Source organism: Aotus nancymaae, unplaced genomic scaffold, assembly GCF_030222135.1.
Source record: "Aotus nancymaae isolate 86718 unplaced genomic scaffold, 86718_ANA_hifiasm-v0.15.2.pri h1tg000067l, whole genome shotgun sequence".
NCBI lineage: Eukaryota > Metazoa > Chordata > Mammalia > Primates > Aotidae > Aotus > Aotus nancymaae.
In genome coordinates, this window is record NW_026988482.1 from 31,993,328 (window position 1) to 32,005,454 (window position 12,127).

The 12,127-nt window shown below is 35.9% G+C and overlaps 1 protein-coding gene and 1 non-coding gene across 2 annotated transcripts in view; both read right to left on the reverse strand.

Moving 5' to 3' along the window:
* The window catches only part of DNAH12 (dynein axonemal heavy chain 12), a 243,749-nt gene that overhangs the window by 187,296 nt on the left and 44,326 nt on the right, over positions 1-12,127 (reverse strand). The window contains exons 13-16 of the mRNA XM_064367223.1: positions 10,104-10,239; positions 3,940-4,065; positions 2,583-2,717; positions 1,236-1,429 (exon numbers count right to left, since the gene is read on the reverse strand). Coding sequence (XP_064223293.1) covers positions 1,236-1,429; positions 2,583-2,717; positions 3,940-4,065; positions 10,104-10,239 — 591 coding nt within the window. The remainder of the gene's footprint in view (positions 1-1,235; positions 1,430-2,582; positions 2,718-3,939; positions 4,066-10,103; positions 10,240-12,127) is intronic.
* Positions 939-1,044, reverse strand: LOC135270865 (small nucleolar RNA U13). Its single transcript, XR_010339025.1, has one exon. It is a non-coding gene; the product is annotated as a small nucleolar RNA U13 (small nucleolar RNA).

The window sequence follows — 12,127 nt, forward strand, 5'->3', positions numbered from 1 at the left end:
ATCAAACCACAATGAGAGACCATCTCCCATTGACCAGAATGGCTATTATTAAAAAGCTTAAAAAAACAAAAAACAGATGCTGTGAAGAAAAGGGAATGCTTATTCACTGTTGCACTGTTGGTGGGACTGTAAATTAGTTCAGCCACTGTAGAGAGTAGTTTGGAGATTTCCCAAAGAACTTAAGACAGAACTACTATTTGACCTAGCAATTCCATTACTGGGTACATACCCAAAGGAAAATAATCATTCTACCAAAAAGACACACGTACTTGTCTGTTCATCACAGCACTATTTATAGTAGCAAAGACATGGAGTCAACCTAGGTGCCCATCAACAGTGGATTGAATAAAGAAAATATGGTAGAAAAGTAACATGATTGAAAGTGGGGGTACAAATAAGAAAAAAAAAGAAAATTTGATACATATACACCATGGAATACAGCACAACCGTAAAAAAGAATGAAATCATGCCCTGTGCAGCAACACGGATGCAGCTGAAGGCCATTATCCTAAGCAAATTAATGCAGAAACAGAAAAGCAAATACCTCATGGTCTCACTTTGAAGTGGGAGGTGAGCCCTGGGTACACATGGACATAGAGATGGGAGCAACAGACACTGGGAACTACTAAAGGTGAGAGAGAGGGGAACAAGGGCTGAAAAACTACCTAGTAGATGCTATGCTCACTACCTGGATGATAGGATCATTTGTATCCCAAACCTCGGTGTCATGCAATGTACCCATGTAACAAATCTGCACATGTTTCTGAATCTAAAATAAAAGTTGAAATTATAAAACAAAAATAAAAATAAAATGCAGATTTGACTCCATACTTCTAATTTTGGGGGTAAACATTAGTGAAATTAATCTATTGTATTAAAAATGAAATTGACTCTCAGAAACCGAAATGACAACTCATATATTATATATATATTTTTCATGTCAGAAGGGTAATGTGCTGACATTGTAACAATGTTTGAGGGAGGCATACTTCTCACACATGAGCATGAAAATCCAGTCATTATGCCCATAAGCCAGAAAAGGATCTCAGATATTATATTAGTAAGGTTAGTGGTACCTTAGCAGCACTGGATGCTTCTCCTATATGGTACTTGGTTCTCTTTCAAATGGACAGATAACTCCTACTTTTAAACACTTACCCAAAAAAAAATCAATTTATATTTTGCAAGTTATTTTCTATCATTTGCTTGATTTTTATTACATTACCAGAAATTACCGTTTTTCTGATCGTTGCCACTTCAGAACAAAATTAAAAAACTTCTGATAGGGCTCAATGTTAACTTTTAATTTATCCAGTTCAGGATATTTTGTCAATTCCCACTTGAAAAGTTCCTCTTCTTTATTAATAAACTGTACTGCTTCTTCAGATTCCTGAATACGTTTTTGTAGTTGTCTTACATCTGTCACATACTAAAAACAAATAATTTTTTTCTTAAAAATATTCAAGTAATGTTATAAAATAGTATGGTACTGTGTAAGATATGTTCTTGCATTTATACAGCAACCTTATTTTATTGTTAGGCTGGAGTGCAGTGGTGCTATCTGGGCTCACTGCAACCTTCGCACCCTGGTTCAAGCGATCCTCCCGCCTCAGCCCACCGAATAGCTGGGACTACAGGTGCACATCACCATACCCGGCTAATTTTTGTATTTTTAGTAGAGATGGGGTTTCACCATATTGACCAGGCTGATCTCAAACTCCTGACCTCAAGTGATCACCCGCCTCAGCCTCCCAAAGTGCTGGGATTATAGGCATGAGCCACCGCGCCCGGCCTATACAGCAACTTTAAATATTAGCTTCACAACATAATTATGATTGAGAGCAAAAGATATAATTATGTCTATACTACAAATAGAGAACTTAGTCACAAGAAAGATTACATAGTTCCAGTTCTGGGCCTAAAATTCAGGTCTTTGTTTGCCAGCCTGGGCAACATGGCAAAACCCCATCTCTAAAGAAAATATAGGCCGGGCGCGGTGGCTCAAGCCTGTAATCCCAGCACTTTGGGAGGCCGAGGCGGGTGGATCACGAGGTCAAGAGATCGAGACCATCCTGGTCAACATGGTGAAACCCCGTCTCTACTAATACAAAAAATTAGCTGGGCACGGTGGCGCGTGTCTGTAATCCCAGCTACTCAGGAGGCTGAGGCAGGAGAATTGCCTGAACCCAGGAGGCGGAGATTGCGGTGAGCCGAGATCGCGCCATTGCGCTCCAGCCTGGGTATCAAGAGCGAAACTCCGTCTCAAAAAAAAAAAAAAAAAAAAAAAAAAAAGAAAATATAAAAAATTAGCCATGCATGGTGGCACATGCCTGTTAGTCCCAGCTACTCAGGAGGCTAGGACTACATATAAAATATTTATATAAATATTTATGTATTTTACTATATATTATAGTATTAGATAAATGTAATTATATTTTTCTATATATTATATATATCTATATAAAATAGTTAACATAAAAAATATAGTAAACATAAATTTTTCTATATTTTTTAATTTATGTTAACGTGTCCTGTATGACTCTATGGGCTGGCCATAGCTTTGTCTTATATATTTATCAGACCTGTTGCATGCGTTCCAGCTCTGCAAATTCTGTAAACTCTTCCATGCGGTGTGATTCCTTTTTTATTTCCAAAATAACTTTCTCTCTCTTGGCCATTAGTTCATTTTCTTTTTTATGTTTAGCATTCTTAATTAGCTTTTTAAAAGACAATTTAATCACGTTAGTTAATCTGTAACAAAGAATTACCAAGTCAGAAATCTAAATACTGTGTATAATAATAAAACAAATCAGAGGGCTGGGGGCGGTGGCTCACGCCTGTAATCCCAGCACTTTGTGAGGCCGAGGCGGGTGGATCACAGTCAAGAGATCGAGACTATCCTGGCCAACATGGTGAAACCCCGTCTCTACTAAAAATACAAAAATTAACTGGGCATGGTGGCACATGCCTGTAGTCCCAGCTACTCAGGAGGCTGAGGCAGGAGAATTACTGGAACCTGGGAGGCGGAGGTTGCAATGAGCTGAGATTGCACCACTACACTCCAGCCTGGGTGACGACAGAGTGAGACTCTGTCTCAAAAAAAGAAAAAAAAAAAAAAAAAAAACAGAGAAGCAAAAATGAGAACAAAAATAAAAACAATGTTTATAATAACTGATACAAAAATGCAAAGAATAATAAACCACACAGAAAAATGTTCTTAGATCTCTAAAGTGACTTTAACAACTGTATTCATTAAATACTTTATTTAACAGATTCCGGGATAATAAAATTACCATTTATTGAGCATATGCCCAAGAACTATTAAATACCTTACCTATATTATTACTGGTATTATTATTCTCATTTCAGAGAAAAGAAATGGAATCTTAGGAAATCATGTTCAAGTTCACAAATAAAATCAAAATCTGGATGAGAATCTTGGCTTATCTGATTGAAGGCCACGCTTTTTATTACAATACCATCTTACCTCCCAATTTAGGATAAATTGGTTTACATTAGGACTTTTTCAATATCTGAAATATATTCAGTCTGATATAAAATCATAAATCTTATCTGTAATACTGAGCTATTCAATTTCTCTGAGTCTCATATTTCTCATCTATAAAATGGAAGAAATGAGAGCACATGAGATTTTTACGAGAGTGAAATAACTGAATAAATGGAAAGCACTTTCTCAGTTAAGTGCTTCTATTATTAATTTATGTAATAGCTCTGACTTTTTAAATGTCAGCCCCACTACTTACCAGACCTTGTGAGTTAAGCCTAACAGCTTGCCTCCATTAAGGGTGGCCAGTCTCAAACTCATATTGACACACAATATTACTTTTAAAGCTAGATGGCCAGTAGATATGAAATTAAATGTGAATTATGTGCTTGAAATGTCAGAATACAAAAATACATACTGAAAAATATATTTACCTCAACATTTTCATCAAAAATGGGATTAATTTTCTTAGGCCACATGAGAACAGTTGCATTTAAAGCTAAGTCTTCTTGAGGAAATAGAAAAACATCTAAAAAGTAATTCATTTGGCGTTTAGATTCCTACAAAAGAAACTCCAGATGTAATATGCCATATAGAAAAATCTAAGTCATTATGAAAAAGAGAATTAACAACAACAATTTTTAATACCCTTTCAGATTTCAACTGGACTCAGATTATTAACCGCTATTTTATATATCACCCCAACCAGATGGGCATTTCAATAGCTATAATATTATTTATCTTGTTTCATGTCACATAGTTGCTTATTTTTATGCTAGAAATAAGGCTTTTAAGAAGTTTTCACTTGCAGTTGACTAACATAAAGGAACTCTTGGTCCTCCCATGTTTATGACTGAAAAACATAACTAAATGTTCAGCAATTATTTTACTTTGATTTTAAAGTATTTTAAATTATTTTATTCTTATGAATTTTTTAATTTTTGAATCTCTAATGACAGACACTAAAGTATCTTTTGTTTTGTTTTGTTTTGTATCTTCAGTGACATCACCATATTGCTTTTTTGCCTACTTCATATATTGCTGTATGCAATAGTTTAGAATATTGCTGTATGTAATCATTCAGAAAGAGTTGTAGGTGAGTTGGCTGGGTGCGGTGGCTCACACCTATAATCCCAGCACTTTGGGAGGATGAGGCGGGTGGATCACCTGAAGTCAAGAGTTCAAGACCAGCCTGGCCAACATGGCAAAACTCTGTAGCTACAAAAAATACAAAAATTAGCCGGGCATGCTGACACACGCCTGTAGTCCCAGCTACTCAGGAGGCTGAGGCAAGAGAATTGCTTGAACCCCGGAGGCGGAGGGTGCAGTGAGTCGAGATCCGCCACTGCAGTCCACACTCCAACCTCAGTGACAGAGTTAGATTCTGTCTCAAAAAAAAAAAAAAAAAAAAAAAAAAAGAGTTGGAGGTGAGTTGCAAATTAAAAAACTCTTAAAACAATAGATTTATCTGAGTAGAGAGGTTGAATAATTTTACCTTCTGTATCTTTCAATGCTCTATAAGCTGTACTGTAGTACTAATTTTTAAGAACTGAAATACAGATTCAAAGGCAAATTTAAGGTTTTTGATTTTATATTATATAGCTATACATAATTATATATTGCAAAAACATTAAATATGTATTTTGTACATTACATATATACAATGCATGTGGAAATAAAACTTTAAAATAAAAAATGATCCATGTAATCTATTTGTGGATTAAATTATAGATTTAATAAATTATAATTTTATAATTATAGATTAATAGATTAAATTAATAAATTAAAGAGAAAAAGCATATGACCACCACAGTAGATGCAAAAAAGAGCATGTAGTGAAATTCAAAGTCCACTCATAATAATTTTTCTTTAAAAAAAAACCTAGTAGCACATCAGCAATAGAAGGGAATTCATTAATCTGGCAAAAGTACCTATATAAAACCCACGACAAATGTCATGCTTAGTAGTGAAATCTTGAAAGCTTTCCCCTTAAGGTTGGGATAAAGATGGGAAACCTGCCATCCACTGCTATTCAACATTGTGCTAGAGTCCCAGACAGTCCACTGTTGCAAAGAAAATAAAGTTTTGCAAATGTGTAATATTTGACCAGGAAAAACAAAACTGTCATTATTTGCAAGTTATATAATGCAATATACAGATATTCCAAAATAATCTTCAGATAAACCATTAAAATTAAGAAAGGAAATTTAAAATATATGAAAATATTAAAGTTGAATTTTTTTTTTGAGATGGAGCTTCACTCTTGTTGCGCAGGCTGGAGTGCAATGGCACAATCTTGGCTCACTGCAACCTTCACCTCCCAGGTTCAAGGGATTCTCCTGCCTCAGCCTCCCAAGTAGCTGGATTTATAGGCATGCACACCCAGCTAACTTTTTGTATTTAGTAGAGATGGAGTTTCACCACGTTGGTCAGGCTTGTCTCAAACTCCTGACCTCAGGTGATCCACCTGCTTTGGCCTCCCAAAGTGCTGGGATTATAGGCATGAGCCACTGTGCTTGGCCTAAAGTTAAAATTTTTAAATAAAAAATTTTAAAAGAAAAAGTCAGCGATGGGTATTAAACTACTATATAAAAATAAATTTTATATTATAGCCCAAAGTATAAAATAAATATCCATAAATTCATATTGATATGAATAAATGATTGAATAACTTAAAAAGTGGGGGAAAAGAGACAAATCTCTGATGCATAAAAGTTCTAAATAAATTGTGCATATTCTGCATCCTAAAAGAAAGAGAACATAACTTCCCGATTCTTAAGTATGACCTGCAAATAGTGACTTCCTTCCAGAGGGTACAAAATGGAAGGGGGAGGAAAAAGATGGAGAGACCTGACAAACAGGACTTCAGCCAGGTGATCAAGGCCAACAACAGTGATAAGTCATGATGATTGTATACACCCTTGATATGATGTCATAAAGTGGCACTTAACCTCTGTGATCCTCCTCCCAAAGAAACCATACCTGAGTCTAATCCTGAGAAGAAAGGATAGACGATATCCATAGGAGGCCTTCCTAGCATATACCTGATCAAGACTTTTCAAAACTGTCACAGTCATCAAAAACAAGCAAAGCCTGAGAAACTGTTATAGCCAAGGGGAGCCCAAGGAAATATGACTAAACATAATGTGGTATTTTAGATGGGATCTTGGACAGAAAAATGGCATTAAGTAAAAACTAAGGAAATCTGAATAAACTATGGGCTTTAACTAAAGATTTCCTTAGTTTTTACTTAATGCCACTTTTCTGTTCCAAGATTCGTGTGGTGGCTCACACCTGTAATCCCAGTACTTTGGGAGGCTGAGGTGGGGGGATCATTTGAGGTCAGGAGTTCGAGACCAGCCTAACCAGCATGGTGAAACCCCATCTCTACTAAAAATACAAAAAAATTAGCTGGGCGTGGTGGCGTGCACCTGTATTCCCAGCTACTCAGGAGGCTGAGGCAGAAGAATTGCTTGAACCTGGGAGGTGGAGGTTGCAGTGAGCCAAGATCATACCACTGCACTCCAGCCTGGGCGATATAGTGAGACTTTGTCTCAAAATAATAATAATAATAATGTATCAATAACAGTTTATCAATTGCAACAAATATACCATACGAATGTAAGATATTAATAATCAGGACATTAAGTGTGGAGGGGAGCACCAGGGGTGGGGTGGTAACATAAGAACTGAAGAACTGTCTTACTATCTGCCCCATTTCTCTGTATATCTAAAATTGTTCTAAAAAATAGTTATCATTTTATAAATTAATTATATTTCTGTATTCAAGCAATAAACAGAAGATTAAACCATTTAAAAATACTATATAATATAAAAAGATATTAAGTACCTAAAATTATACCTAAAAAAGGTATGTACCACCTCTACAGAGAAAATTATAAAACAATGAGAGATGTTAAATAAGAGGTAAATAAATAAAAGATTCTATTATGAATCGGAAGACTCCATATTGTAAATTTACCAATTCTCTCCATTGTCTACTTAATACATTCCTAATCAAAATCCCAACAGATTTTTGTGGAATATGAAAAGCTGATTATGAACTTTATATGCAAATGTTAAGGGCTAAAAACAAGCAAGAAACATGATAAGAACAAGGTGAAAGGACACGTTCTACCAGGTATCAGGACTTATTATTGTTATTGTCATTAACCTGTTATAATTAAGTGAATGTGGTATCAAGACAAGGATAGACAAAAAGGCCAATGGAGGCTGGGCACAGTGGCTCACATCTGTAATCCCAACACTTTGGGAGGCTGAAACATGTGCATCACTTGAGGCCAGAAATTCGAGACCAGTTTGGCCAACATGGCAAAACCCCGTATCTACAAAAACTACAAAAATTAGATGGTCGTGGTTGGTGCATGCCAGTAATCTCAGCTATCCGAGAGCCTGAGGTAGAAGAATCGCTCGAACCAGAGAGGTGGAGGTTGCAGTCAGCCGAGATTGTGCCACTGCACTCCAGCCTGAGCAACTAAGTAAGACTCATCTCAAAAAAAAAAAAAAGAAAAGAAAAAAGAAAGAAAAGAAAAAAAGAAAAAGGCTAACAGAACCGAACAAGCTGCCTCAAAACATATCTACACCTGTATGGACACAGTGGGGATGGTCTCTTCAATAAATATGTAATTGCTCATCTATATGGGAAAATATTTAAATTCGACCTCAACATTATTCACAGAAATAAAATTTCAGGATTGAAACATAAATCTGAAAAGCAAAACTAAACAGCTTCTAGAAAAGAAAGGGTAGAATAAAAATATCTTTGAACCAAGGTAGGAGAGGATTTCTTAAACAAAACACAGAAAGCACTAGCTATAAAATAAGATTGTTCCATTTAACTGCATTAAAATCAAGGACTTCTGTTCATCAAAAACACCATTAAAAAGTTAAATTACACAGTGAATAAAAAGATACCCAATAATATATTAAAAATTACTACATTGGACTGTAAACTTAAAAATGGTTAAAATTGTCAATTTTGTGTTATTTTATTTTACCACTTTTTTAACTGCTGCAAATCAATAAGGAAACGGTACATAAAATCCAAAAAATAAATGAGCAAAATATATATACTATCATTTCACAAAAGAGGCACTCCAAATGGCCAATAAGCATATGAAAAGTGTTCAAAATTCATTTTTTTCAGGAAAATGTACATTGAAAATACCAAACTTTCACCCAATAGAGTGGCAAAATTGAAAGCATCTCACAATTGCAAGTAAGGATGTAAAATAACAGAAACTTTGTGCACTGCCAATAGGAGTCTAAAACTGGAACTACTTGGAAAAGAATTTTGCCATAATTAGTAAAGTGAAGAAAAGCATATCCTATAACACCTGGAAGAAATGAATATATGCACCAGGATACACGTATAAAAATGTTCCCAGAAGCATTGCCAGTAACAGCAAAAGCAGAAACAACCAAATATCTAGAATAGTAAAATTTTTTAAATAAATTATTGTATACAATGTGGAAGGGAATACTAGACAGCAATGAAAATCAACTAAAGTTAAGGAACAATGACATTACTATACTAACATATCATTGCCGAGAGGCAAAAGAATATAAACAATATGACTCCCTTTATATAAAGACCAAAATCAGAAATTACAGTGATTACAAATGCATGTCTAAATTGTACAACTATAAAAAGGAACAAGGAAATAATTACTATAAAAATCAGAATAGGCTGGGCACAGTGGCTCACACCTGTAATCCCAGCACTTTGGGAGGCTGAGGCAGGTGGATCATAAGGTCAGGAATTCAAGACCAGCCTGGCCAATATGGTGAAACCTCAACTCTACTAAAAATACAAAAATTAGCTGGGCGTGGTGATGGATGCCTGTAGTGTCAGCTACTCAGAGGGCTGAGGCAGGAGAATCACTTGAAGCCAGAAGGCGGAGGTTGCAGTGAGCTGAAATTGCGACACTGCACTCCAGCCTGGGTGACAGAGCGAGACTACGTCTCAAAAAAAAAAAAAAAAAAAAAAAAATCAGAATAGTGCTAACATCCAGAAGACAAATGATGATGATGGGCTTCAAGGGTGTCAGCAAGGTTATATTTATTTCCCTAGGTGGCAATTACTGGCTGTTTACTTTAGAACATTCTAAATTGTACAATTTGTGTTTTATGTAATTTGGGTATATGTATTGTTTAACATTTTAAAAAGTTTTTAAACAAAGAATAAGAGTAAAATATAGGTAAATAGGTATATAATCTTGTGCTGAAAAAGGTATAAATTCAGAAACTATAAAAGAAAAAATATTTCTAAAAATCTATATTGTTTAAGGACATACACACAATTGGTGAAACCAAAGAAATTCAAAGCTATGATTACTGTACAAATCAACTGGAAACCTCTAGAGGAGGACAGGGAAGAAGGAGAGACATTGTGATCAGGAAGTCATATGCAGAGTCCTGGGGTGCTAACAGTACCCTATTTCTTGACCTAGGTGGTGGCAATATAACTGCTCAATTTACAATTATTTGTGTAACTATCTGTTTTACACATCTTCACTATGAATATTGTATTTCACAATGAAAAAAACACAGAATGTGTAAATTAAAAGTTTCTTACCTGGATCCTTGAAATCAACTCTTCAATTCCTGCAGTCCGGGCTTTTTCTACATAAGTTATCAGATCCATCATCTCTTCTGCTGTTTCAGGGACTTTTAATGCATGTTCTTTAATTGCTTCAAATTCACTGCAAATACTGACATAATACTTCTCTTTAATAGACATGTTAATTAATATTACATCATATTCAATAAATGTTATTGAATATTCAATATTCAATAAGTGTTTTGACAATTATTATAAAATAAGAACTGTGCTATCCTAAAAATAATTGGTTGATTCGCTAAGGCACCTTAGAATATTAAGCTTGGCCAGACACAGTGGCTCACACCTGTAATCCCAGCATACAAAGACAAATTGGAGAAGGACACCCTATTCAGTAAACAGTGCTGGGAAACCTGAATAGCCACAGGATCCCCATCTCTCACCTTACACAAAAATCACCTCAAGACGGACCAAAGACTTAAATCCAAGACCTGAAACCATAAAAATTCCAGAAAAAAAAACATCGGAAAAAAGCTTCTGGACATTGACCTAGGCAAAGAATTCATGACTAAGACCTCAAAAGCAAACACAACAAAAACAAAAATAAAAAAATGGAACCTGATTAAACCAAAAAGCTTCTACACAGCAAAAGAAATAATCAGCAGGGTAAACAGACAACCCACAGAATGGGAGAAAATATTTGCAAACTATGCCTCTGACAAAAGACTAGTATCCAGAATTCACAATGAACTCAAACAAATCAGCAAGGAAAAAACAAATAATCTCATCAAAAAGTGGACAAAAGACATGAATAGGCATTTCTCAGAAGAAGATAGACAAGGCTGGGCTTAGTGGCTCACGCCTGGAAGCCCAGAATCGTGGGAGGCCGAGGTGGGCAGATCACAACAGATCAGGAGTCCGAGACCAGGCTAACCAATATAGTAAAACCCCATCTCTAATAAAAATACAAAACTTAGCCAGGCATGGTGGTACACACCTGTATTCCCAGCTACTCAGGAGGCTGAGGCAGGAGAATTGCTTGAACCCAGGAGGCGGAAGTTGCAGTCAGCTGACATTGTGCCACTGACTCCAGCCTGGGCAACAAGACCCCATCTCAAAAAAAAAAAAAAAAAGAAGATAGACAAACAGCCAACAAACCTATGAAAAAATGCTCAACATAACTAATCATGAGGGAAATGCAAATTAAAACCACAATGAGATACCACCTCATTTCTACAAGAATGATCATAATTTAAAAGTCAAAAAATAATAGATGTTGGTGTGGATGTGGTGAAAAGGGAACATTTAAACTGCTTGTGAGAATGCAAATTAGTACAACCACTATGGAAAACAGTATTGAGATTCCTTAAGAACTGAAAATAGAACTATCATTTAAGCAATCCCACTACTAGATATCTATCCAAAGGAAAAGAAGTCATATGAAAAAGACATCTAACAAGCATGTTTGTAGCAGCACAGTTCTCAATTGCAAAGCTATGGAACCAACCTTTAGTGCCCATCAACCAATGAAAAGGCAAAGAAAACATGGAATACTACTTGGCCACAAAAAGGAATGAAATAATATCTTTTGCAGTAAGTTGAATGGAGCTGGAGGTCATTATTCTAAGTGAAGTAACTCAGGAATGGAAAACCAAATATAGTATATTCTCTAAAGTGGCAGCTAAGCTATGAGGATGCAAAAGAGTGAGTGATATAATGGACATTGGGGACTTGGTGTGAGGAAAGCTGAGAGGCAGGTGAGGGGTAAAAGACTACATATTGGTACAGTGTACACTGCTTGGGTGACGGGTACACTAAAACCTCAGAAATCACCACTAAAGAACTTACCTGCTGGGCGCGGTGACTCGCACCTGTAATCCCAGCACTTTGGGAGGCCCAGGCTGGTAGATCATTTGAGGTCAGGAGTTTGAGACCAGGCTGGCCAACATGGTGAAACCCATCTCTACCAAAAATACAAAATTAGCCAGGCATGGTGGCACTTATGTGTAATCCCAGCTATTTGGGGAGCTAACGCAAGA